Source organism: Alosa pseudoharengus, unplaced genomic scaffold (assembly GCF_046254945.1).
Source record: "Alosa pseudoharengus isolate Yale_2024_CS ecotype anadromous, Long Island Sound unplaced genomic scaffold, YU_APseudo_1.1 YU_APseudo_1.1_scf_18, whole genome shotgun sequence".
NCBI classification, from domain to species: domain Eukaryota; kingdom Metazoa; phylum Chordata; class Actinopteri; order Clupeiformes; family Clupeidae; genus Alosa; species Alosa pseudoharengus.
In genome coordinates this window covers 24857488-24885058 of record NW_027468650.1, presented here as the reverse complement: position 1 = coordinate 24885058, position 27571 = coordinate 24857488, and the positions used below count along the sequence as shown (strand labels likewise).

Sequence of the window (27571 nt, the reverse complement as noted above, 5' to 3'; positions counted from 1 at the left end):
TCCACATAGCCTTCTATCCCACAATGCCATACGGCGCGCGCTCTATGAAACTTTGTGGAAAGGTAGTTAGCAGTTTCTCTTTTGGCAGGTATTGTTTGTTCTTTACACTGCATTTAAATACATCTTCACATGGGAGTTTAACTGACCTTTGCTTGCTTGCTTATATTTTACGGAAGTGTCTCATAAAACATATTAGGTTAGCTGTTGGTAGCTCACTACCGATATGTTACCTTTCTTCCTTGCTATGGTAGCAAGGTGCCAATTACTGTCAATGCCAAAATGTATGCCAAAAGATGCAGGTTGACTCGGTTGTTACTATAACCCGCATATCATTTTACTGTTGGTGGTTATTTGTTTGTTTATTTATGTAGAGGATGGATTGAGACGCAAAAAATATCTTCAGAAATGTAACTTGTCTGTCATTTTTGTTGTTGTCAGTTAACCTCAACGTTAGTCTACGTATAGCCTAACTAACCAGTGTTAGCAAGCGTTATCATTTTTGTTGAACAATGTAATTCAAGGTAACTGTAAGTAATTTCCCGCACTCTAGGTGGTGCTGACGGAGGAGGAATCAAAGACTATGCAAAGACTCCCTTCCAACACCGCTAGGTACGTTCCCCCCTTCAAAGATGGTCAATCCACGGTGAAAAGCGTCGTTTTATACTGTAATAATTGTACTGTAATTATTAGAGGGAGAGCAGCTTCACAGAAGAGAACTTCTGACGGCAAATTCGAGGAAAAGTTGGTAAACCACCCTTCTTACCTAATTTGAGGGTGCTGAATATTGTGTTTACCAAGCTCAATTCTGAGTTCTAAGCCACATAATCAGCCTAACCCTAACACTATTTTAGCTATTATTTCAATTTATATTTTAGTTGTAGCTTATTTTCATTTGCTTCTTGAGGGTCATTGGGGTAATTCCTGTCCTGTCCTACAACATATCTGATACATAAAGAGTATATTAATGCCTTATGTTTTGCAATTCCTATGATATCTGATGGCAAAACCAAAAAGTATGTTAATTATGCTAATTAGCAAGCTTAAAACAAAATTGAGCTTGGTAAACAAAATATTTGAATTCAGCACCCTCAAATTGTGTGAAATAGCCCCTTTACCGACTTTTCCTCAAATTTGCCAACAGGACTTTTTCTGAACGTTTGTTAGCTATCTGCTCTCCCTCTATATACTGTGCCAGACACACTGATGCAAGTAACTTAAGTATCAAACAATGCTTATTTGTTGTAGTCTACTATATACTGATTTATGGAGCTGGAGCTTGCTGCCTTGACAATACTGTTTGTTAGAAAGATAGATAGATAGATAGATAGATAGATAGATACTTTATTGATCCCCAAGGGGAAATTCAAGGTCTCAGTAGCATACAGACATCACACACAACATGCACTAACAGCAGAAAAAGTAATAAAAGTATTTAATATAAAAAACACAACTAAGCAATAAGGACAGTAGAAGATAAAGAATATACTAAAATACAAATTATACTAAATAACACTAAATCTAAATCAAGTCTAAAACAGTATCCACATAGTGTGCTTATAGGGGTGATTAAGCATGAGGTGCTTGCAATGACTGAGGCAGGGACTGAGCCTGTGATTCTCTGTGCATAGTAAGGTAAGGTGCTGTGTGAGTGAGTGTCATGGTGATGGTGCAAATGTTTTATTTATTTTGAGCTGAAACTTTGTTATTGTTCAGCTGTTCAGGGGCCTGTACTACGAAGCGGGGTTACTGGCTTATCTGGGTAACTTCGAGAGTAACTTGATCACGTGTGGCATAACTTCCCGATTAACCCATACTACGAAAGGTAGATATGTTTTAACCTAGGTATGCTGCCATGGCAATTTACGCTGCATCTCAAACCTGCTCCGAGCAGGTTATGTTCTTGGTTAACCCGAGGTTTCTGTTAACCACACCCTTTATAAGTACCACCCCTCCACTAACAATTCTAGACAATGTCGGCGTACCTGCACAGTAAAATTGACAGAGTTGTTTTCGACTCTAATAGAGTCGATTCTGACTCTGTCATAGAGACCCATTGGTCCCACCCCACAGAGAGTAAATTTGACTCTTCTCCTAGAGCACATTTTTCAGAGTTAAATTTACTTTATAGAGAGTTGGAAAATCACCAAGATAAACTCCACAGGGAGTAAAGAAAAATGTACTCTATAAGCCAACAACTCTTTCCAGAGTCATCTTAACTCTTAATGGGGTAATCTTAGTTTCTCTATTCAGAGTTTATTCCCAGCTACTCTTGCTAGAGTCACCAGTTTGCTTGTCTTTATTTACCCTTTATCAAGTTCTACAAAATCCGAAGGACATACAGACAAATTATTGACAAAAATATTTATTACAAAATATTAAGTTAATGTATCAATATACAATATAAAAAGTTTCATTTTTTTTTTCCTTTTGTAAATGCATGTACAACACATTTGTCATCAAGTGGAACAAAGCCACTAGAACATAATATCAAGTTGTTAGTGATACATTAGCTTACATACCAATTTTACTCACTCTACAGTCTGTACTGAAACATTCTAGCATCACCGACATGTTTAAGTCCACACATTCTAACAGTGAAGCTACACCAGGCGCGTAACTGAAGCGTTCCATTCGCATAGCGTCTGCTGCAACAATTAGCTGCCACTATAATCAATGGAGGTAGCTACACCAGACGTGATAGCGGCGCGTACGTTAGAAAAAAATAGACCATTTAAGATGAATAATAAAGGCTTTTTAACTTTTGAATTGAGAGTGTCTTGGAGATCCTTTGATGCTTGGCAAAGTGTGATACAAACTGAACCTGAATACAACTGAATACAAACACTGAACCTTTTCTTTCTTGTTTTTGACATATTTTGGGTGTTATTTTAAAAAAGCAAACCAAAATTTATACCGACTAGGGATACGTAATATTGGATGTCTGCTTATTCAATACGTACTGTAACAGTTGAGACGGATACACATTTTTCCTTTCATTAACCCCTTAATGTATCCTTTAAGAAATGTGAAAATAAGGAAAAGTTTTCTTGGTCTACATGTAAAATATGAGCCATTTCTAATTAACATATTCAAATAAAAATGTAAATCTCATTGTGCCGATCAAGTTTAGAACAGTACCTCACTGGTCATGGCGACCATCAGACAGGCATATCTGCAGAAAGGCCAACACTGATGTATTGCCGAGACACAAACAAAGACACAAACACACTCATACACGCCTCTATATTGAGGCAAGAACCAGCTATTACAGTAAAGTGGTCCAGCTATCAGCTTGGAAACCTGTTTTGTATGCCACTAGAAAATTCCATCCTAGACAAGGAATGACTGAGATTTTTCTATTTGTGTTTATATAGAGGGGTTACATGCTTAAGAGCCAATAAATGAGAAAGGGTCCCCACTGACAGCCATGAGAACAAAAAGTTATCAAATCACCCTGTCTCGATAACTCCAGAACGTCTTAAGTTTGCTAAATGTCAAGTAGTGACGCATCCCAAAGACACAGCCATACACATATTGAATAAGCAGACATCCAATATTACGTATCCCTAGTCGGTATACATTTTGGTTTGCTTTTTTAAATAACACCCAGAATATGTCAAAAACAAGAAAGAAAAGGTTCAGTGTTTGTATTCAGTTGTATTCAGGTTCAAAAAAGTAAAAAAAAAAATGAAAAAGTTAAAAAGCCTTTATTATTCATCTTAAAATCTTCTGGCTTCGCTTAACTCCCAGAAGAAGGCATGTAGCCGAAACGCGTTGGACTTTTTTAGAAGGTTAACTTGACCAAGCCATAATAATAAAGGCTTTTTAACTTTTTAAAACTTTTTTAATTGAAAACTTTTGAGTCCAGGAAGCGCTCCTCTACCTCCCTTTGTTGTTGTATCACACTTTCTTGAGTTTTGTCAGGTTAGTCTCGTTTTGGACATATCCACATCCACACACCACCAAAGTAGATTGTTGAGGTACATAGTGTTCACAATTTACATAATGATATAGATATTCAAAATTCACTCACAATTGTGTGAAGTCAGTCTTCTTAACTTGATGGAAATTATCAGATGTATTACTTCTAAGGTGTGAGTGTGTGCCTATGTATCATTCTAACATGACAGAAAATTTGGCGAGCTCCTTACATGTATGTCTTAAACTAATAATTAAACATTTTGTAGATCTTCCTACAAAAGCAGAGTATATAAACAGTTTTGTTATGATTCATGAAACACAAAGCTAGTCCGCATAAGTTTATATTTTTGTTATTTAGGCTATATTGCATAATTTAGAAAAAAAAAAGCCTGTATCTCAATTAGAAATGAGTAGTTTTGTGATTGACTCAAGGGGTTAGTTTAGAGTTGGTAAGTTGTACTGATGGCGAGAAGGGCCCCCCCCTTCCCCTTCCTGGAATGCCTTTTGCTGGCACAGGCTTGTCCCAAAGCATGTTTTGGATCATATGCCACACCCAACAAGTCACTGCTTGTGTTGTTGGAGATCCCCCCCCCCCCCCCTTTCAATGCATTCACCAAATCCCCAATATATTCTCTATTTCTGGTATAATGGCCCAGTTGTTTACTTTGGCGACGATTAAAGCACCATGTTTCAGCAGCAGATTTAGAACTGGGCTTTGCGATCAAAGCTGGTCCTGGATCAGTGATATGACTGATTTGTCAGAGTCTTGGCAACTGTATCGTGTTCATGCACTTACTTACAGGTAGATGTTTGGATTGGTTGAGTATTTAGAGTCTCTAAGACAGGTCTCATGAGATGATCATGTGCATGTCATGTCATGAGATACTGGCCTGTGAACAACAGAGAAGCTGGTTAAGAGACTCTGCCCCTGTCTTTTTTATTTTTTATTTTTCATTTGTGTGAATCTTGTATCTCCATTCATGCTAGGCAATACCCCTATGGACTGGGCGAGTGTCTGCAAAAGTGGTATTAGTTTGCAGTACAGTTTGTTTCACAACTGAAAAAAATGTCCTGTTAACAGAGGTGTGACCTGAATGGAAATTGAAAACAAAAAGTTAAATGGCATTTACATAAGATTCAAGTTTGATTAAAAAAAACACTTTGAGTGTGGTGAGGCACAGGTAGTTGTGTAGAACCTTTGGTCTATGAGGTGGTTGAGTTGGGGAGGGGGGAATGCTGTTGACAGTTCAGAGTTGTGTAGAGTTGAGGGCTCAGGGTTGAAGGGCGTGTTTGTCCGGAGATGGCTCCATCAGGCCCTGTCATCACCCTGTACTTTTTGTGGCCCTCCAGCCCTGAACAGTGACACTGGGGATTTCTCTGCCTCCAGGCTATGGCTTCTCAATCTGTCTGACAGCTATGTAATAGAATAGTTCTGTGTATCTACACGCCCGACTTTGCCTGGGAAGAGTTAGTCATCAGTTTGTGTGTGTGTGTGTGTGTGTGTGTGTGTGTGTGTCCGCTAATAAGACACAGTGGGAGTGAACTGGTGAAAGAGATAAATGGAGTGAAAGCCAGTTTAAAAAGCAAGAGTGGTGGCAAGCAGCTCAGGGCCTCTCCCTCAGCACCAGGCTCCTACATGCTGTGCCGGCTGCCCTTTGAAACAGGACAGGGGGGGCGGGGGGGTGCACCGGCAGGACCGGTTTTCCTCTGATGGGCAGAACCTGTCGGACCAGTTGTCTGAGGCCAGCCAAGCGCTGGTATGATCCCAGGTCCCGCTGTATGTGCGAACCTGCCCTGCCAGTCAGATGGAACACAGTGGCGTATGGGTTCAGAGGTATGCAGGGTGAATGTAGGACCACACAGCCTGGTGTCCTCAACAGTATCTCTGGATTTCTTTTCCATCTCATTTGACTCCACTAACCTAGAGGTGAGTACCAGGAATGTAGTGGCAGTAATGTCAAGGTATTTCAAAGGCAGTTGGAGCACTGGGTGGATTGCATAAGGGTTCTGTTAAGCCGTTTGCATCCAGAGGCAAAATATGTTTAAAGAAATGGCAAGTACTGTGTTGTTGAGTGTTCTGTGTTGTTGAGTGTTCTTGTCCTTTCTGCCCAGTGATGCCAGCATTATTTCAGGTAGGTAGCTCTTTGGATCTGAGTACGCTAACTCCTTGATCCTTGTTCTTGGATAATATGACCAGATATAACTCTGCACTTCAGAAATTGGGATAAATGTTGCAACGTCGTCTTGCTTCTACAAGAGTAAAAAGGAAAAGTCTTTGTCTGATTTTTATTACGTTATGCATGCAGGGATCCAGTTTCTCATTCATTACCGTGTGGCTATGGCTTAATTTGGATGCCAATAGTGTATTTGTGCATTTGTGTAGATTTCAGTTTGGGTAATCCATGACAAAACAAGTATTATGTATTGGACAGGAATCCACAATGTAGATAGAAATTAGTAGAATGCTGTGACGAGAGAGCAGGGTTATGCTTCAGGTTTTTCTGTGCTCTCTTCCAGAAGGCTATGATTATGATCATCACCAAGACTGATAATGTGGCTATAAACACACTTAAACATATTTTTGTTCAAAATACTTGTAATGCCATTTTTTCCTCAAACACCTGAAAAGTAATACACATGTCCATATGCATGTCCAGGCAAAAGATCATTTTAAACAGTTTGGTTAAACAAAAACTATCCAAATAACATTTATTTTGCAGGGACAATGGCCAAACAAGACTGTAGCCCAAGGGCTAATTTTCCTTCCCTTTTGTAATGTTGCGGAACAGGGAGAGATGCATGAGCATCATTATTGAGTGAGGATTTAGTTTAATGTGTGTGGTTAAGAGGACACACAACACCTATAAAAGGTTGACCCCCTCTCACCCCCCCCCACCCTCTCTGTCCCTCCTCCAGTTGCCGGAGATGATGAGCAGCCCTGACCTAAGCGGGGGCAGCCCTGGCGGCAGCAGTGTGCTCTCCGACTCTGGCGCTGCTGATTTGTTTCACGAGCTGTGGGGCCGTCTGAGGGAGTGCCACGACAGCGCACTGCAAGGTAGCGATATCAGCAATACTACAGCAGCATGGCTCACTGAGCTATACACACACACACACACACACACACACACACACACACACACACACACACACACACTCACCAGATATGTGCATGTGTTATACCAGATATGGGCATTGATGAATGACACTGTCTTGTCACAAAGCATGGTCTTGCCCTAGCGGACGATAAATGTCTTGATTAAATTTCCGATTTGACATAAAAAGTTCGTAAAAGGTTGGTGTATGTATAATTTTAGAATAGATTTTGTTGCCAAAGTGTCACTTCTGGCACTTTTTATTTGAGGGTTCTGTAGTGGGAATTGTTTTACTGTGTATGGTCTGTCTTTGACAAGTATCTAGATCAGAATTTCAGCTCCATAAGACATGTTGGCCGGTAGAATAAGTCTTTGGGATAAAAGGCCAAAGTGCTATTTTTGGATTTTTTTTCCCTAGTTGATGCGACTGTGTTCAGATAGTTATTCAACCAAACAAATCCAAGAAATGTCTCAGTTCAGAATTCAGCCCTTTCCCAGTGCACAAAAACACCATTGTTTAGAGAGGGGTATCTACAAGCAACTCCCTAATGGATATGGTGAAAGGGCAGGCCCCTCTCTTTTTTTCTCTTTCTCTCATTCTCTCTCTCTCTCTCTCTCATCCACAGTTACCTGGTTTCTGGGGGGGGGGGGGCTACTGAATATCGTTGCTCATTCAGACATTCCCCCCTCACAATCAGTTCATTCAAGCCTGCTGGCAGGATTGGGTTCGCCGTATTGATTTTAGTTTCTGAGGTTGATGAAGGCATTCAAACCCAGGGTGCTGTCTGCTCGCAGGTTGGCCAACAAACAGGACTGTGGTCACCTAGGATGGCAGACGAAAAACAGAATAGTGAGGAAGGACAATTGGTAACAGGATTGTAGCCAAATGTGTGTAGATCTAGAGCAGCGTCTTTCAAAGTGTGGTCCAGGGACCACTGGTGGTCCGCAAGCTAACCCAAGTGGTCCGCGAGCAGACGTGGTAAAATATAATATAGATAAGTTTTTTTGCAATGTTGAACCAAATTGTATGTAAATCCAGACAGTTCTGCAACACTGCTTATGTAAGCTACGCCAGTTTAAATGAATCTTCTGACACAATAAGCAAGGTGCAAATACAATAAGCAAGGTGGTTCAGTGAGTAGGCCTACTGTGTAATATACTGTTGAAGTAGGTCTACTGTTTTTTTTCTTTTTTTTTTATAGCTAGGTGGCCCTTTTTTTATTTTTTTTTTATTGGTAAAGTGGTCCTTGATCTGAAAACATTTGAAGAAAACCAGTTCCCACAGTTCCAACAGGTGGTATTTTGTTGTTGTGAGCAGTGATGCAGGCCCACACAGTCTAAAGGCTTCGTTTTGTCTTCTCTACAGGTCTGCAGGCAAAAGTGACCAAACTGAAGAAAGAGCGATGCCTGTAAGTTCTCCTCTCATTTCAATTGTGATGATACAAGGGATTGTGGATACTGAGGGACAACACCTCAGTATAAGAACTAAAGTGAAATAACAAATTAACTTTCCCCAAGTTACCTCCACAATCTGGCCAAAGCACTTTACAGTATTACATACATAAGCATTCAGCCATTAATCAGATTTGGCTCAAAGTTTTCCACAGAGCTTGACATTTGTTTAGCACCCTAACAAAGCTTTCCGCTTGGCTGTGCAAAGTGTTTTTCTTGGTTCTGGCTGAAGACTCCTATTCCAGCTGACTCCCTCAGTGTGTTTGGCGTTTCAGGTGTCTGGGCAGGGAGCCTGCCTTCCTCACACAGGGCAGAAGCCAGACAGTTCTATGGTTGTTCTACCTGTCTCCACTAGCATCAAGAGATTAGCCTCGGAGCTCTTTTAATGAAAAGTAGAACCTGACCACATGTCAGGGCTTTGTATTAAAGATTTAAGTTCACAGGGATGTTATGGTGCAAGCAGCAAAGGCCATAGTACAATCTGGTCCCAGTGCTCACAAGGACCCAGCATTGAATCCAACCAGTGGTCATTTCCTAACCCCCACCTCTTCTCTCTTTCCCTCTTGCTTCCTGTCACTCTTCACTGTCCTATCCAAATAAAAGGGAACCCCCCCCCCCCCCCACCTGCTGTTTTGATGGTGTGGGGAGTCCGATTATAAATGTTTTTCTCAATCGCTTTGATGCCTGTGTCAGCTCTGACATCACATTTTCAAAACAGTCAACACCCGTGTCTGAACAAAAAGCACTCTGGCCAAAATGACACATTTTGCTTGCAAAAGGCTATTACTCTCTCAAAAACATGAGCAACAAAAGCAAATTCTGCCTTCAAACAACACATCCTGTCGTCAAATCACTGTGTGATTTCAATCAATCATTACACACTGGACAACAAAATGCAAAATAGAGTTCTCAAAATGAGCATTTAGCAACATAGAACAGACATGGCATCTCTTATGGATAATGAATGATTGCTGATTGAAAAATTGTGCAAAGGAGATTTACACAGGTGTATGAGAGATTCAGACTAATGCAAGGAATCTCAACAACCTGTGAAGAGATGTTTTCCTTTTGTTTAGCCATGGGGAAACCAATAGAGTTTTGGGTCTCTGAATGACATCTGTGTTAACTGTTTTGCAAAAATGTGTGAACCCGATGAAAACGTATGAACACATTCGCAAGAGATGAGGTCTGCTGTGCAAAGAAGGTGTTTATGAAGACCAAGAGGATCCCAGTTTCTTTAAGCAGGTCAAAAGCAATCGAGAAAAACTGTAATGGGCTGTCTGTCTCTCCTTTTCGATGTAGAGATGCCCAGAGACTGGAGGAGTTCTACAACAAGAACCAGTTGCTGAGGGAACAGCAGAAGGTGCTGCAGGACAATGTCAAAGTCCTGGAGGACAGGTGGGCCTTCACTAAATGCACGTCTCTCAACTCTTTGGAATGCACAGTAGTTGTCCTGTGGTGTGAGTCAGACTGCAATCTCGCTCAAAAACACTGGTAGTATGTGCTGCAATGATGGACACTTGCATGTTTATTTGGTTGGTCTGTTTTCGTCATTGCTGTTGGCTTGCTCTTTCACCAGCTCTCATGCATCTTTTAATTTCTCTCTCTCTCTCTCGCTCGCTCTCTCTCACACTTCAGGTTGCGTGCGGGGCTGTGTGATCGCTGTGCCGTGACGGAGAAACATATGAAGAAGAAGCAGTTGGAATTTGGGACCATCTGCAAAGAGAACCAGCTGCTCATCTCTGATCTCCGTGAGCTTTACACTTTGAGACCGTACCAAATGTGTAGACCTATTCCATCAAACGGTTGTAGAACATTAACACAGAATGTGCCCAAATTAATCTTAGTTTGAAGCTTTCTCTCTGACCTCATTTGGCAAGAGAATCACATGTGTTCAGTTTATTTCTTTTTATATCAGACTACTTGAGGTTTAAAATCATTTTCTTTGGTTTGCTAATGTGTGTGTGTGTTTGTTTCAGGAGCGGAGAGAGACTCCCTTCAGGAAGAGAACAAGAGGCTTAATCTCCAGTTAGAGCGTCTACAAGAATGCAGGTATATACAACTATATGCACCGTTAAGGTGCAGTCCAGGATTCCAAACCAATACTTCTAGTTTATATCTTGCACCACTATGCCAGTGCCCTGAAATGACACTCATGCCATAGGATGACTGTGGCATGATTTCTCACTTTGTTGATATATCTCGCTATCTTTATATATCTGAACTTAACTGCCAAGTGCGTGTGTGTGTGTGTCCAGCTCTCCTCAAGCTGTCTCCTCAGAGGCAGAGGATGGTATGATCCCTGACTCTCCTCTGCACTCGGTCTCCCTGTCCGCCGTCAGCAAGATGAAGAGGAGGAAGGAGCACAGCCATGTCCGCTACGCAGAGCAGCCTCTCTCACAGTCCACTAAAGGTAAGGCTCACAGGTCTGGACCCGGCCAGAGCTTTTCACAAGACTGCACACACAATCAGGCACACACAATCAGTATGTTATGCTGTATTCCTGGTACAGGAAGCCATTTGGTGTATGAAGTGTGTGTCAGTTTTTTGTACTTTTCAGTACTTTCTCCATTAGCACATAGACACTAAGTAAGACTGAAAACTGAATAGGATATGAAGAAGTTTAAAAACCCTAGCAAGATGATTTATGTTCAGTTAAGTAGCTATGTCTGTACTACATTAACCAATAGCAATTTATCAGTTTTTTTACACAAACCAAGGCAGATGGTTCAAAGTGAACGCAGTAAATGTACTGCACAGTGAAATGTTTCTATGTTTGTCTTCATGTCCTGTAGGATTGTCTTCCTCACTGCCTTCCCGTTGCTATGGCAAAGGTATCCTGGTGCCTGATACCTGTGAGATGGATGTGAACCCAATAACAAGTACAATTACGCCCACTTTATTTTTTTACTTTTTTACTCAAATATTTTCCTTAGTCATGACCTGCATGCGTTCTAAATGAATCGAAAGATAAATATATCTTGTTCTGGTAGGTGCTACAAGACAGTGTGGAAAAGCCTGTGTATCAATATATTTTTCTTTGTGTCTTACAGAACTGGGTTCAGTAGGCAATGGCAGGGTAGTGGTTGCAGAAACCTGTCATCTTGACATACCTGAAGAGGTGTGTGACTGCTCTACTACTGTCTACTATAATCCTCTCTACCCATCAATCATTTTCAGTTTGTTCACATTCAGTGTGTTGCTATCTGCTCAAGGCTCTTTTTTTCATTCTACAGTAACATGTCAAATGAGAAGTAGATCCAGAACTTGACTGAGTTGTAATTGGTGCGTGTGTGTGCGTGTGTGTAGGACTCTCAAAGTGTGCTCGACTCAGTTGCTGGCTCAAGCGCTGCATGGAACGCGTCCCCAGATGAAAACAAAAAGCCTTCAAAGTGAGTTTACACTGAAACTGCCAACAGATATTTGGAAGTTATAAAGTTAATTCATACCTCATAAGATAATTAAGGTAGTCTTATTGTTGCAGTTATGCTGTTCACGTTGATTACAGTGTTTGCTAGATTGTGCAAAGCTTGTACTCCGCTTATACCTCAATAGTGGGTTGTACTGTATGTGTAGAGTGGATTTGACACAGCGGTTGATGTTCTCTGTGCCTCCACCCAGCCTAATCAAAGCAGACACCAGCTCCCCTTCCCTCCTGCGAAGGATCTCTACCTCCCCCCACCACCTGCACCGCCCGCAAGCAGCAGACGCTCCCCGCATTGCCCCTCTCCAAGCCCCCCGCAACCTCCCCTCAGAGCCGGCCAAGAGGAAGCCCACGAGCCTTAGCAGCGAGGAGGAGGAAGAGGGCGCTGACCGACCCCTGGATCTGTCCCCAGAGGAGAGACTGGAGAAGAGGCCTCGCCTGGCCCCCCAGCCACAGGCCCCCAGCAGGACAACACGGCCGGAGGAGTCGCAAGATGAAGACGCGCTCTTCAAACAGCCCACCATACAGGTACTCACCGTGTGTGTGTGTGTGTGTGTGTGTGTGTGTGTGTGTGTGTGTGTGTGTGTGTGTGTGTGTGTGTGTGTGTGTGTGTGTGTGTGTGTGTGTGTGTGTGTGTGTGTGTGTGTGTGTGTGTGTGTGTGTGTGTGTGTGTGTGTGTGTGTGTGTGTGTGTGTGTGTGTGTGTGTGTGTGGTCTTGTAAACCTTAATCTGCTATCTTTAGTTATAAAAGTATCATACATGATTATTATCAGGCAATTATTCGGACCTCTTTCCTATGTGTGTTGTTTATGAGGGTTTGTAGCTCCTTAGAAAAAACTGACTTTCACTGGGGATTTTTTTTTCTCTGTGTAAAAAGCAGTTATCACTTGCCTTAAACTATGAATAACATTTGGCTACTACCTGTTAGGCTCCTGTGAGGAAGAAAATCCGAGAAGCACTGCCAGACTCAGAGCAGACCTCCGTCCTCCAGCCGAACCCCTGCGCACGTGTCAAGAGCCCTCTGCAGGAGACAACAGGTACTACACCTCAGTTAACATCAGACATCCCAGGCTCATGTCTGAACAGAATGGGATAGACAAAACATACAGATGAGAAATGACATGGTTGTGCTTGTTCCACAGAGCAAAGTTGGAGTCTAGACCCAGGAGCTGCCCTCTCTCAGTACCATGGCGACAGCCCTCCTCTGCCAGAGGTACAGAAGGGCGCATAGGTCACGCTGTGTCTATGAAGGAATGTGCTACTACCATTGACTTAAAGGAGAATTCCGGTGTGATATTGACCTAAAGTGTGTTGAAACATGATACCGAGTGTGAACGTATGTCTCACAGCCCATCTCGGCTTGTCCCCTGCACTCCAAAATCTGGCGCTAGTTAGCTGATGCTACCTACAGCTTTTTCAGTGGTGGTGCTTCGGCATCGGGCTAGCCATGCAAATAAATCACTGTTTCACACCGTTTACGAGGCTCAATGTATCTCCACACTTCATTGGTAGACTACCGAAGGCCCTGACATTTATAACGAGACATTGAGAACTTTGAAAAAGCACTGGTAGTTTACTTACAAGACGATTTATACAGACAGTATCTTCACGAAGTTTAGCGTTTGCAGCCATCTTGAATTTAGTCACGATAAGTCGAGCGACGAGTAAGAATGAACAGGTATGATAAGGGATTAGATTCCAAAAATAATTCCGTGGAAATGCATGGATTCAAGTTGCTGCTACTGGAAGAAACTGGAATCCATGCATTTCCACTGAATTCTATCTAACTAACTAGCGCCAGATTTTGGAGTGCAGGGGACAAGCCGAGATGGGCTATGAGACATACGTTCACACTCGGTATCATGTTTCAACACACTTTAGGTCAATATCACACCGGAATTCTCCTTTAAATCAGAAATAAGAAATAACAATATATTTTTCCATATATTTCTCATTATTTTTAGAAATAACTAACAATAAGAAAATGTGGTGTACATTAGAACAAAGTTTACCATTGCTTTCATTTATTTCATATTTAATACACAAAGGTGATTCAAGTCAAATATGCTAAAACTATGAGGAAAAATTCTGCTCATTGAATATTTGAAGAACGATTGTAATATCCATCTCTTGACAAGATGACTGTGGTGGTTGCTGATTTTGTGTGTATTTGTGTGATGGTCGATAGACCAGAGCAGAACCAGACACTGTGGACACAGACTGCACCTTCCTGAGCCACAGTATGCTTATACGGGCCAGAAATGGGCATAACGAATCAGGTATAGTTTCAAGACGCACTCCCTCTTCAAGGTCCAAATCCACTCACACACAGCAGTTTTCTATTGCTGATAGGGTCTTTGGGAAATTAGGCCTAAAAAAAACTAAAAACATATCCTCATGCATGTTTGTACTTTGAGTCCACGAGGAACAGACCTTCTTAGGATGAATATCTGTAGTTAAATAAGAGATGTTGGCTTGTTGTGTTTTGATCCAGGGATTGGTCTGAGGGCTAACGACAGCCTGGCTGAGATCTTTGATAGAACGGCATATGGGGAGTATGAGTCGTGTCCACGGGACATCAACTTTGAGGAGGAGGACAAGGAGGGCTATGAGGACAAGCACGGTGAAGATGAGGGAGCAGAAGAGGATGAGGAGGAGAAACCTGGACATGGTGAGTGGAACTAGTGTAAAAAACATCTAGATATGACAATACAGGAATGTTTTCATCATATTGAAACAAACTGCCCTGAAAAGTTCGGTTTCTCAGCTTTTCCCAAAATGCGATGCACACGAAAGAGAAATGTGCCTACGCCTGGCACGTGCAGGGTGCCTGGAAGTAATGACTATTATTTGATTTGTTTCTTTCAGAAAAGGCCTGTGATCCTGTAAGTACAGCTGCTAGGAAAGTCAAAGGAACTCCAAAGAAAAGGTGAGACTGTGTCCCTAGGTTTGACCTTTCACTCTACATGTCCGTTGTCAGCTGTTCAGCAGCTCTTTTGTTTTCACCTGCAGTGGGGAGCCTGGTTACGCTTATGTGGATGTGGTGCGCAAACGAGACGAGAGGAGAAAACTGAAGGGGCATACCTGTAAGGAGTGTGAAATAGTAAGTACTGTCAGACCTTTTGTTTATTATTCTTTTGGGGAGGGATGCTATTATTATGATGGGTGTTGTTAGGAGAGGATGCTTGGTATTAGAGAGGTATTGGTCTCAAATACAAATTGGGTGTTTTTTTTGTTTTGTTTTTTCTCAAAGTTTTTCCAGCAAGTAAATTGCTAGGCCCTTAAAATATTTAACTGTGAGAGGTGAATGCAAAATATCATTTTTATGTTCTCTTTTATTTTATGATATTGTAACTGATGGATAACCAATTTAATTGTACCAGAATTCACTTACTTAGCCTACTTATGGTATTGGACACATCTCACCTCCGATTACCCTTTCCTTTTGGTAATGGATCATAAGATCAAAGCTGATGCTCTTAGATATAGAAACAGGTCCGAGTCCCCTTATGTTCATTTGTGGATCTGACCGTGCACTGTTGGCTTGCAGTACTATGCTGATCTTCCAGAAGAGGAACGAGAAAAGAAGCTGGCCTCTTGCTCCCGCCACAGATTTCGCTACATTCCACCCTCAACTCCAGAGAACTTTTGGGAGGTTGGGTTCCCATCAACTCAGACATGCGTTGAGAGAGGTAAACTAGCCACTGTGTGACAATAATAATAATACCAGTTAAAAACTACTGAAAGAGCTATGGGATTGCCCATATCTGATGTACCCTGCCATTACCAGGTTACATCAAGGAGGACAAAGAGCCTGACCTGCGCCTGAGGAGAAGACGGCCTTATGTCGCCATGTTCTCTCCAAAGGCCAAGGACTGAAGTTGGTGGAAAACAATGAGGTCTTGGTTCAGTCACAACATACTTTCTGACCTTATCTGTACATTTTCTTGTTTAGATTGCACTTTCATCACATTTTGTCTGATTGTAGATTGATACTGTTGATTTTGATACTTAATTGTAATAAATATTTACTTAACCAAGTATTTGAAATACATGGTATCATTTTCCCAGTAAGTTGATAAATGTTTAACATGAAAGGTATAGTGTCCAATTCTTATCTTATTTTTTGTGAAATTCATTGAAATTCAGCTCCTGACGATTGTACAGTAATTGTCCCTTTGTGCTAAAATAACTATATGATAATTCAGGGTTTGTAATACACTAGATTGTAGGCCTAACGTGATATTAGAGACACAAACTGCACATTCCCATTCCTTTGGGCCTCTCAGTAGATAAGCAAGAGGCCACAGGTTTAGCTACACTTTCAATGGTTGCAGTGTGAGACAGGACGCCCCTGCAATAAATGTGGGGAGTGAGGCTTCAACTCCCTAAAGAGTCGACCTGTTGGATGTCAAGATAAGGATGTTTTGCTCTTAGCAGTGAAGGTTGTTCCAGTGCTAAGAGAACAGTCTTTGCCAGGTACACTGTCTCATAGTATGTCTCTTTTCCAACTGCTGTGTAATGTGTTTTTCAAAGGGACTTGCCGCTAGTTAAGATTCAAAATAATATGTTGATATTCTTTTCTTTCAATGTATGGCTTTCTATTTTTTTTTTTGAAGATTTAATTTCTTAAGAAAGATTTCATTTATTTCTAATGTTCTCTACAAACTGTGCTAATCAGCATATTAGCCAGGAATTAACTCATTGGAATCTAAATACTGATTGCGACCACTGGATTAAAATGACTTATGATCCATTTCCAATAATTTAAATGATCATTTACATCAACTTGAGAGGGTATATTATTTTATTTTTAAAGGAATATTTCATTGAGCATTTTTTAATAATACAGACACATCATCTACATGAATGAAAACATTACTGAGAAACATTCTGGAATACAGAATTTTCAGGGGGAAATTCTAGGATAATTCTGTAAATTAGATTTTCATCAAAATTACTTTCAAATAATACACTTTCTGGATTAATGTAAACATGAATGAAAACAATTTGTTGCAATCATCTTAAGCAAAGAGAAACATGAGCACATTGTCTAGGACAAAGAGGCTGTCTTCTCAGACATATGAGGACGAACAACAAATTGGTAGGTAAGATCATCTGGGCATGTGTTATGAATGGTGTCTGAGATTTTAGCTTCATTGTTTTTAAATTCTTGCACATGAAAGGCATATCTCCCTTTACAGGATAATACTAGTCTGTTGCTGAACTGGAATTGACTTGCATATTCTCCCAGATAGATTTCCATTTGAAGGTGGCCAGAAAAACTCTGATCAGATTTAGAGAGGATAGCCCTCCATTGGAGATATCTAGATGAAAAAGTGGATGTAATGGGTACTGGGGTCTTGAGTATCTTTTCAATTTGAGAAGAGTAATATAAGGGAAAGTCTGTGACATTTATACTAACGCTCCAGGGATCGGCAGTGTAAATCCTGGACTGGAACTCTTTGCTTTGTCCTTCCACATGTCCAGTCAGGACAGAGAAGCTCAGTGCGTGGAACTGGAACCCTTGTAGAATTCCAGCGGAGAACAGCTCTTTGTGACCGCTGTAGAGGCGGGCGGTGAAGGGCACCTCATAGAGCTGCTCGGGGGTCATCATGGGGAAACGCAGGTGACCCAGCAGAGCTGCCTGCTGTTCAGGGGTCACCGCCTCACCTTGCTCCAGTACCCAGGCCTCCAGAGCAGCCAGCAGCCAGGCCTCGTCTGGCAGCACCAGGTCTGTGCGGACCAGCAGACCCTTCAGGAGCTCCTCTGGTAGGCTCTTCCACTGGGCTGAAGCCACCAGCGGCTCCATGTTCCAGCCCAGGTAACGCAAGACGTTGTCACGGAGCAGGCCGTCACCAGACCGCCCAGCGTACTTGAACAGCGCCACCTGTGTACGGAAGGATGTATCTTCAGGCAGCAGGGGCACAAAGAGACGTCCAATGTCTTCCAGCAGACGCACTGCGCCGAAATCAGAAGCCAGTTGATGAAGACACTGCATGGAGGAGACGGTGACTGTGACAGTGCGTGTGTAGAGGTACCTGTTGGTGACAACAAGGTGGTTATGAGCCACTCAATCTACATACAGGTGAGACAACATGGCTGGATGCAGGATAGATATACTAACTGACATGAGACTACTTGTGTGGTGATATTGAAATCATACCGTGTGAATTCTCTGATGTAAGGCAGGCAGTTTGAGCTGATCTCCATTTCATAGCTTGAGTTGATTAAAACAAACTTTGGGAAGAGAGAGAGTACCAAGCGATGTACACAGATGGTCTCTTTTGTGTTATTAGCCGGGTCCGTAACTGTCTCCACCTCCAGTGAATCCTCCGGGGTATAGGAGAATGTGAGGGTGAAATCACAACCCTTGCCACTGTCAAACAGCTCCCCCAACTGGTCAGTGAGTTCAATGCTGTGATCCAGAGGGTAGCTCTTGGTGATGTTAAAAGCTGGATCTGTTTGGATAGACACAGTCCATAGAATGGCCAGTTATATCACTTATTACTATCCCTGAAGACCGACGGTTTGGTCTGATTATCCATGGTACCCCGCTTTTTCATTATCAGTATATGGACAGACAAGTGAATGTTTTGAGTTTGTATGTCAATATGATGAATGCTCTGTTGCACAGGTATAGGAAATGATCTACACATTGAATTCTAAAGTTGTTTATAGGTGGCAGTTTGTCTGTGTTTTGGAAGAGCTTACCAACATCACACACCACACTGGCATCCTCTGAATGGGAGCAGTCTGTCACTCCCCAGCCCTTAAAGGCACAGATGCTCAGGGAGCTCTCACTGCCTTTGCATCCCAGATCATCCAGCCATATTTTTCCAGAACCTAAGAGCAACAAACATGCAAACTTAGAAGTGATGAATAGCTGGTGGAAAAACACTCATTCCAAAATATCCTAAAATTATATAGTGCTGTTTTACTTGCTCTCATTGATTTAAAATGGATTTCATCTCAGTGGAGCATAAATCTTTATAACTTGTCTGATGAGCGATGCAGTTGATTCAGTTTTCATCCTCAGCAATGGCAGAGTTGGGTGACCGGTGATTAGCGTGACCAGGCGTCCTGCTTTAGGAAGGACAGTCCTGATTTTCGATGCCCTGTCCTGCATCCTGCACAACATCAAGCAGGACGCGTATTTGTCCTGCTTTTTGAGACAGGCTTGAAGAGTGGAGTAATCTTTGCTGGGATGCAGCACAACGTCCAATGCAGTAGCCTAACATATCTAGTCTAACAAATGATTGACTAAGAGCGGTCAGATAAATATCTGAGCAGATATCATTGGTTAAAAACGTAAACAAGGCTCTTTGTGCTGTTACGTCATATGTACTCTGGCTTCATTGACAGAAAGTTAGCGCTTAGGACTTGTAACTGGAGGGTTGCCGGTTCGAACCCCGACCAGTAGGAACGGCTGAAGTGCCCTTGAGCAAGGCACCTAACCCCTCACTGCTGCCCGAGCGCCGCTGTAGCAGGCAGCTCACTGCGTCGGGATTAGTGTGTGCTGAGTGTGTTTCACTAAATCACGGATTGGGATAAATGCAGAGACTGAATTTCCCTCATGGGATCAAAAGAGTATATATACTATACTTTATACACACACACACACACACACACCACAAGGTATTGAATATATACAAATACTGTGAACAAACACGTTTTGACTTTTCATTCATATTTTTCCTATTCAGCTACACAAACAACATCTTTAAACTTTAACGGACACCGCCCCACCCCCATCCCCACCTCCCCCCAACATTCAAAATCAATTGTATGCACCATATTGCTATGTAGCACAGTAATATTATACACCATGTGAAAGCTTGGACTCTTGGGAATCCAAAAATGACCATTTTTATGTACAGTCTGTATAGTGCTTTACATTGTCAGATTGATCATAATATGATCATAATATTTCTTGAATTTCCCCTGGGGATCAATAAGAATTTTGTGTAATTATTCCATATTTTGTGTAGTCATTCTATATCAGAACGCCTGACAAACAAACCAAATAGTCTACAAGAAACCTCAGAGTGTTACCTTTCATTTCAGACCAAGATTAGGCTTCTAGAGAGGTTGCTAAGGCTTTTATTGTCAGTATGCATTTTGGGTAACCATGAGTCCTATGCGAAGTTTCCATAGGGCATTTTACAAAATGCATGAGCATACCTTGATAATTAATGGTCTAAAGTACTAATTTTTCATTTTATATTGATCTACTTTTGCACAAAGCTTCACAAAACCTAATGTATTGTAAATGAGAGTATACCAGAGTCCTATGTACACCATAGTCATTTATTGATATGCCACATAATGTCCTGCTTTTTGGTGTTATGGAAATGGTCACCCTACTGGTGATCCAGAGAAGACTAACCTTGTCCGAACTTTGCTCCTGGTTCTGCTGAAATGGCTCCACGGAAACCCAACTGCCTGCACACCACCTGCGCCTCCTCAGTTCCCCAGTCATCGTCACACACTGTCCCCCAGCTACCAGCGTGGAACACCTCCACCCGTCCTTCGGATGGAGATTTCCCTCCCACCAGACGAGCATCACCCTCTTTCACTTCCTTATGTCCACCTGAAGAGGGAGACAAACACAGACCACTAGAGATTATAACATTGGGATGCACACACTTTCAATACATATTATATTTGCTAAATTCACATTTCTATCATTATCATTCTTGATCATTTACTCATCTTAGTGTGTGTCAAGTCTTATTAAGTCAAATGGATTTATATAGCATAGTTTACAAGGATAACCAAAGTGCTTTACAGAGTAATAAGGAACACAATGGCATAATTTCATAGTGGCACAAAAGTTACTGCTAGTAATATTAGAGCTAAAAAGGAAGAAAAAGCAATTAAATGAAATAAAAAAAATAAGTAATGTAGACAGCAAAAAATCCAGGAAAACAAGTAACAAAATAACTGGGCAATAAAATCCATTAAAAGCAAGTAAGAGCAACCAGGTGGGTTTTATGGTTTTTAGCCTTGATTTAAAATGGAGGGGAGGAGTTGACTGTTCCACAATTTGGGCCTGGCCACAGAAAAGGGGTGTGGATTAGTAGTTTATCAGATGACCTGAGTGCTTTGGGGGGGACTCCTTTATCTGAGTAATATGGCATGATTATTTTTAAATTAAAAGACGTACGCCGGGCGCTGCAAGTGCCCCCCACGCTGGTCTACATTTACACTTTACAGCAACAACAGTTCGATGACTATTGCCTGAAAATCTGTGATTTTGTTCAGAAGACTGGAAATAGCGTATAAATAAGAAACTTCATACTGACATATTTGAATGTGGACATAAATTGATTGGAAGTCATAATATCCGTGATTTACTTGTACTGAGGAAAATATGCAAATGATGTAAGTATTGTCTAATGAATTAGATAAAGACACAACTTGTATAATGTACTGAAATAACTTAATGAATGGAACTTAGCCTAAAGATGTGTATTAATTATCTAAATTGTGGTTGGTTCATTAAAAAAAATAAAGCAATTTTACTGAATGCAATTTTGTTTGATATGGATGCTGGTTGTTTTGTAAATTTTGTAATTTATGTGCACTCTTGTTTCCGGATATCTTCCTAATGATAGGCTCTCTTTGTATGTTGTAATTATTTGCATCATAATGCAACACCGGGTTCATCGGGGACTTTTAGGAACCTTGACACCTTGAAACGTTAAATAAAAGTAAAAAGAGATAGAGTGCGGTGACCAAGTTTTTCACAGAAGACTGCAAATGACATGTTGAGAGCCCCAATACTATAGGCTAGTTAAACTCTGAGTCTTTCCTTTTACATTCCCCTAAGCATTTACTTTAGTTTAGTTAGTAAATACATGGTAAATTAGAATATTTCATTGAGTAATTATCACAGGGAACATGTAGGTAAATTAAATACTAAGAAATACCTAAACTATTATTGTAGCATATTATTGGGTACACAGGTCATGACCTGTGTACCCAATAATATGCTACAATAATAGCCACATGTACAGAAATACAGAAAAATACAGAAAAAAATACAGAAAAATTACAACACTAATATCAAAACAAACCTCCACTATTACCTTTCAACTCAACAAAGAACCATGTAGTTGTGCATGGTTTAGGCTTGTCATAACTCAAGATGTAATTGTGTCTGAAAGTAGGTAAGTCCTTAAAACTTTCTGTATTACCCATCAATTCATGTAACAGTTGTAGTTACCCAAGGTTTGTGTTGGTAACAGGAACACAGACAAATGGGTAGAAATGAGTCGCTATAGAGAATCAAAATGAGTAGTCTGAATTGGCCAGTTCTGAAACAGGCAATTGTGATAAACTGCTTTATGGGACACACAGTCAGGTAAGAGGTGTTTTTTAATACAATATTACTGGGGGGGAAAACATTAAATAAACTTACCGTCCAGCCAGTCCAGAGTCCTTGATTCCAGCTTACTGAGTAACAGGCACACCACAATAAGCCTGTACAAGCCTCTTAATGCCAGCATTTCGATATGTAAAATATACAGTCCCTGTGGAAAAGGCAAGCATATGGGCTGCATTCAGAAGAGATCACCAAACTTCCTCAACTATATAAATTATAGACTGCATATATAATGATCAGCTACAAGCTGCAAACACATTTTTAACAATTACAGAAATTAGGCCTACAATGATGCTTACAGATGTGCTTAAAAATTGCAACCAGCCACGGCATATCAAAAATGATAATAGCCTAAGATTATTATACAATGTCCATTTATGAAGTGTCATCTCATTCTTACCTCAAGCAGTCAACAAACATTGTAAAGGACAGGACTGCATTTATAGGATGGGTGGGGAGACGAAACCTGACCTCCAGCCCTCCCCTGGCCAGCCATAAGTTTCATTTTCCGGTAATCCACGACAAAGGATTTGGGGGCTGCGAGTAGAAGACTATGTTTCCACTTTCCAGGAAAAAATGGATCCTGGGACAAAAACGCAACACTAAAATACAACATTTTAACAAAAGATGAAGTGAAATAAGTCAATATAAGCCTGCGCCTGGATATTACGCCAATCTCACACAATTTACCCATCTTGATTTCTGTTATTTTAATGATTCTTCACTTACTGACATTAGAATGGGTTTCCAGTTCACTTGATAGGTCACAAAGCCACAGATTGTACTCAGGTACTGCTTCACAGACACATCCATACACTGTAAAAATTGGATAGTTCCTTGAAGAACCTCAATGTTACTCCAAGAACCCAGGGGCTCTTCTGAGAACTCAACGTGTCATTTTAGCCTTATTTAGCCTACCGTTAGTTTGTTAAGTTATAAGATAGCATTATGCCTTGGCTTGTATGCTATGCTTAAACTGAATGTTAGCCAAATATTCTGTCTATTTTACTCCTTCAGCACAGACTTTTCAACTTCCCGTGTTTCCAACTCTCCTGAAATGAAAGCTAGCTGCTAACGTTAATGGAGGAAGTCCTGACGTTCATACTGCTGCACACAGATCATACAGGTCCTATTTGATTCAATTTCTATGTATGGTAAGTGTATAGCATGAGGTACAGCTTTACTTAGTGTTCTTCATTTGCATTCATGCAAAACAACAACCAGTCATTTAAAATATAGGCTACTCCATCTCTATGTTTAATTTCAAAGGTATCCAGTATCATGACATGGTGCTGCTGCTGTAAGCACCCTTTCCTCTGGGATCGCACAGGATCAGGATATGCATGTAAGTAGATTATTAAAGTCATAAACATACAGGAAGGCCTACTGGCTGTAGTGAGGGTCCTTTTTTAGTGCACCTAACAAATAGGGATAATGGGATGGGATATTCCAGGGGTATTCAGGTTGTTGTAGTCTGCTCACTTGCAGATGCAATTGAATCATGTATGCCTACTATGACACTCTTTACTTCACCGTGGTAAAGTTGGTTTTATATTGGACGTTGGATATTCGACACATTCGAAAAATCTATTTAGCACTGACTACGAGGGTCAAATTTGTGTCAAACCAACTGTAATGTGTTTAAACAAGGCCTGCCTATATTACACAAAGCTTCTTTTGTCCAAAAACCCATGTTTTGATTTTATGAATTTTTTAGGCTGATAAAAGATTTCAATCTATTATGCGGCTTCACCTTTTGACTTACCCATACTAAAACACATCTCCTGAACTCGGCTTAGTGCCCTTTCTAGTACACAAAGCTTATTTTTCCCTAAAACCTACTCTTTGATTTTATACAATTTTTAATGTTGAATGTTTCAAATCTATTATGCGGCTTGCCCTTTTGACCTACCCATGTCAAAACACATCTGGTGAACTCGGATTACTGCTCTATATAGTACACAAAGCTTCTTTTTCCCAAAAATCCATTCTTTGATTTTATAAATATTTTTTAATGTAAAAAAAATGCTTTAAATGCTTTAAATCTATTATGCGGCTTGACCTTTTGACCTAACCATGTCAAAAGACATCTGTTGCACTCAGCTAACTGCCCTTCATAGTGCACAACACTTATTTTTTCCAGAAACTCACTCTTTGATTTTATATTAATTTTTTACTATTCAAAAATGCTATAAATCTATTATGCGGCTTGACCTTTTGACCTACCCATGTCAAAACACATCTGTTGCACTCAGCTAACTGGCCTTCATTGTACACAAAGCTTATTTTTTCCAAAAACTCACTCTTAAGCCGCATAATAGATTTATAGCATTTTTGAATAGTAAAAAATGTATATAAAATCAAAGAGTGAGTTTCTGGAAAAAAGAAGCATTGTGCACTGTGAAGGGCATCTAGCTGAGTGCAACAGATGTGTTTTGACATGGTTAGGTCAAAAGGTCAAGCCGCATAATAGATTTAAAGCATTTAAAGCATTTTTTTACATTAAAACATATTTATAAAATCAAAGAATGGATTTTTGGGAAAAAGAAGCTTTGTGTACTATATAGAGCAGTAATCCGAGTTCACCAGATGTGTTTTGACATGGGTAGGTCAAAAGGGCAAGCCGCATAATAGATTTGAAACATTTAACATTAAAAATTGTATAAAATCAAAGAGAAGGTTTTAGGGAAAAAGAAGCTTTGTGTACTAGAAAGGGCAGTAAGCCGAGTTCAGGAGATGTGTTTTAGTGTGGGTAAGTCAAAAGGTGAAGCCGCATAATAGATTGAAATCTTTTATCAGCCTAAAAAATTCATAAAATCAAAACATGGGTTTTTGGACAAAATAAGCTTTGTGTAATATAGGCAGGCCTTGTTTAAACACATTAAAGTTGGTTTGACACAAATTCGACCCTCGTAGTCAGTGCTAAATAGATTTTTCGAATGTGTCGAATATCCAACGTCCAATATAAAACCAACTTTACCACGGTCTTCACTTCTGATGTTGCTTAACACCTATAAACCAGGCCATTGCATTTAAATGTTCCTTTAATTGGTTTATATAACCTTTCATATTATAGTTGGTTGGGAATGCTAAAAACAAATTCAAGAAGGAGAGAATCCCACCGAGCCTTCCTGAAATTGGATACCATCGAGCAAAGCATGGGAAAAGGCAAAATTCATTACAGGCAAGTCACCTTTTCCTCACTGCAAAATGCATCTGTATCTCAAGCAGACGCTTTCAGAATTACACTTCACTGTGATCCTTATTGAGGTTTACTTTGATTCCAGGACAAAACTCAATCCAATGTGAGGGAAACCACACTTTTATTTTTATTTGTTTCTATTCACACAGATACCTGCTACCCAGGATGCAAACACTGTAGTTCAGGTATGGTGTGTGTGTGTGTGTGTGCGTGCGTGCGTGCGTGCATGTGCATATGTTCTACGATGATGTTTTTACACTGACAGGTTGTAGATGTTCTCGGTGATGAAAGCGTATCTAAATCCAATGTAAGTTTTCAGATGATGATTAAACACCATATATTAATACTTATTACATTTCTTTAACCAAATTGACCTTTACTTTAAATTGGATGTAACATTTACAGAGACAAAAATGAAGGAGGAGTGTTGAAAAGTAAACCCTGATCTAAATATGATTGAAAACAGAATGAGGAGAACAATCAGTGACAGAGTGCCATTTATTCAACGCCACTCCACACAGGAAATCCTTACCGAATACCCAGCTTTACACTCTAAAAAATGCTGGGTTATTTTTTCAACCCAAACGCTGGGTTGAGGCTGTTGGGTCATTTTGTTTGGTTGTTTTTACTCATATTGGGTCATTTCTGTAACCCAGCTTGCTGGGTTGATAGTTTATCACTGCTGGGTTGATAGTTTAGGGCTGTGCTCCCTCCTGTCCCCCACCTGACGTGGAGTACACTACCCAGCACCAGGGTGACTTCAACACAGCTGCATAGTTATTTGAAGGTTGAGAAAAAAAACATTCTTTCAACCGTCAAGTCCAGCAGCTGTCAACATGCAATGGAAATCAGGTGATTTCGGAAGGTATGTATTTGCTTTTATTTATTTATTTTTATCCAGACGGATTTTAAAAGTCCACCCAGAGACATACCCTTCGTGATATCAAGGAATATTCTGCCTGCCATTTCGTTCAGCTTCAAGCAGGTTAGCAGGTGTCATTCCACTAATATTAGCTACTGTTAATGTTAAATCTACACAAATACAGACTCATAAAAACATAGTTCTGTATTCACTGGGTAGGAACTGCTGAACAGAAACAAAACGAACTTTTACAACGAACTACAATAGACCTCTCCAGAATATATCCCGCCTCCTAACTTCCGTATCCATCCAACTTCCGGGCGTGGATTGTCTATGGGAAATAACATGGCGTTTTGAAAGATCGTACCTGTCAAACTCTGGATACGGAAGTTACGGAGGCGGGACTTATTCTGGAGAGGTCAATTAGCATACCAGCAGCTGGTAGGTAAGGTTAGCAGACTTGGAAACTTTATGCTAATTAAATATGCTTCGTGGCTAACGTTTGTCAACTAGCTAACACAGTAACACGTAACTTACGATAATAATCATGCCAAACAACATCTTATTAAATCATTCAGGGTAGCCTCATATTATAGCCATGTAACTTACTGGGTGGTTCTTGGTGGTAACATTAACTTGGATTCACTAATTGAATAATGTGTTAACATTAGCTAGCTAACGTTAGCACTGCTGAACGTTTGTCAGCCTAATGTTAGGCTAATGGTAATGTTGTTATCAAGCTCATCTGACATAAACGCACGTTTTGTAGGCTATTACCGGTATTATGTTTAAAACAACTCCATAATATTAGGTGGTCATGGTTTCCGAGTGTGTTGCACTAATAATTTGTCTCCTGGTGGATTTTTATGTCTGTCAATATCATTCACTGGTAATGGTTCATGCAAGTCTTGATATAAAGTTCTGTAATGTTAGGCTAACAGTGATTAAAATGCACTCTTTTTTTGTTTGATTGACAGGGCTGACCCCCAAAACGGACTTTGGAATCTGCCTGCCTTCATGGAAGTATCACATGCATTTTATACTAGGCTATCTATTCAAAAATAAAGAAAATTATCAAATAAATAATTGTGTCGAACTGTTTTATTTCATTGCATGGCTTTTGATGGCCATTTAATATAGACTATTTATATCAGGCCTAAAGCTGTCAACAGAAGGTGTGACTTTCAAGTAAGTAAATACAAACCTTGAGTTATTAAAAGTTTGTAAA

The 27571-nt window shown here is 40.5% G+C and overlaps 2 protein-coding genes and 1 long non-coding RNA gene across 4 annotated transcripts; 2 read left to right on the top strand and 1 right to left on the bottom strand.

Moving 5' to 3' along the window:
* Positions 1 to 31: 31 nt before the first annotated feature.
* Positions 32 to 16359, top strand: rbbp8 (retinoblastoma binding protein 8). Of its 2 annotated transcripts, XM_076291326.1 has the most exons (20): positions 32 to 88; positions 551 to 609; positions 6838 to 6976; positions 8380 to 8422; positions 9768 to 9863; positions 10104 to 10216; positions 10445 to 10517; positions 10724 to 10878; positions 11261 to 11347; positions 11519 to 11586; positions 11775 to 11857; positions 12087 to 12417; positions 12818 to 12926; positions 13032 to 13102; positions 14078 to 14168; positions 14384 to 14560; positions 14758 to 14818; positions 14902 to 14992; positions 15440 to 15581; positions 15680 to 16359. In XM_076291326.1, the coding sequence occupies exons 3-20, from the start codon at positions 6847 to 6849 to the stop codon at positions 15766 to 15768; spliced, it is 2010 nt and encodes a 669-aa protein (XP_076147441.1). In that variant the 5' UTR covers positions 32 to 88; positions 551 to 609; positions 6838 to 6846; the 3' UTR covers positions 15769 to 16359. The 2 variants fall into 2 exon arrangements, with proteins under 2 accessions (XP_076147441.1, XP_076147440.1); XM_076291325.1 differs by lacking the exons at positions 32 to 88; positions 551 to 609 and adding an exon at positions 5675 to 5848.
* A 319-nt stretch (positions 16360 to 16678) lies between these two features.
* On the bottom strand, positions 16679 to 23115 carry LOC143131228 (galectin-3-binding protein A-like). The gene is made up of 7 exons (XM_076290717.1): positions 23009 to 23115; positions 22680 to 22862; positions 22316 to 22427; positions 20279 to 20482; positions 18604 to 18735; positions 18056 to 18350; positions 16679 to 17930 (listed from the first exon to the last, which is right to left on the bottom strand). Exons 3-7 carry the CDS (start codon positions 22401 to 22403, stop codon positions 16943 to 16945), a joined length of 1707 nt encoding a protein of 568 aa, XP_076146832.1. The 5' UTR covers positions 22404 to 22427; positions 22680 to 22862; positions 23009 to 23115; the 3' UTR covers positions 16679 to 16942.
* A 232-nt stretch (positions 23116 to 23347) lies between these two features.
* On the top strand, positions 23348 to 25457 carry LOC143131229 (uncharacterized). The gene is made up of 3 exons (XR_012988069.1): positions 23348 to 23433; positions 23549 to 23624; positions 25356 to 25457. It is a non-coding gene; the product is annotated as an uncharacterized LOC143131229 (long non-coding RNA).
* The last annotated feature ends 2114 nt before the right edge of the window (positions 25458 to 27571 follow it).

What these genes read in the sequence shown, in the direction of transcription:
- LOC143131228 (XM_076290717.1), bottom strand. Translation starts at nt 22,403, where the DNA reads ATGCTGGCATTAAGAGGCTTGTACAGGCTTATTGTGGTGTGCCTGTTA. An exon ending in AGGAGCAAAGTTCGGACAAG is followed by an intron (nt 18,736 to 20,278) that starts GTTAGTCTTCTC and finishes TGTTGCTCTTAG; the next exon opens with GTTCTGGAAAAATATGGCTG. An exon ending in TACATCAGAGAATTCACACG is followed by an intron (nt 17,931 to 18,055) that starts GTATGATTTCAA and finishes TGTCACCAACAG; the next exon opens with GTACCTCTACACACGCACTG.
- rbbp8 (XM_076291325.1), top strand. Translation starts at nt 5,681, where the DNA reads ATGATCCCAGGTCCCGCTGTATGTGCGAACCTGCCCTGCCAGTCAGAT. An exon ending in GTCAAAGTCCTGGAGGACAG is followed by an intron (nt 9,864 to 10,103) that starts GTGGGCCTTCAC and finishes CTCACACTTCAG; the next exon opens with GTTGCGTGCGGGGCTGTGTG. An exon ending in ACAGCCCTCCTCTGCCAGAG is followed by an intron (nt 13,103 to 14,077) that starts GTACAGAAGGGC and finishes GATGGTCGATAG; the next exon opens with ACCAGAGCAGAACCAGACAC.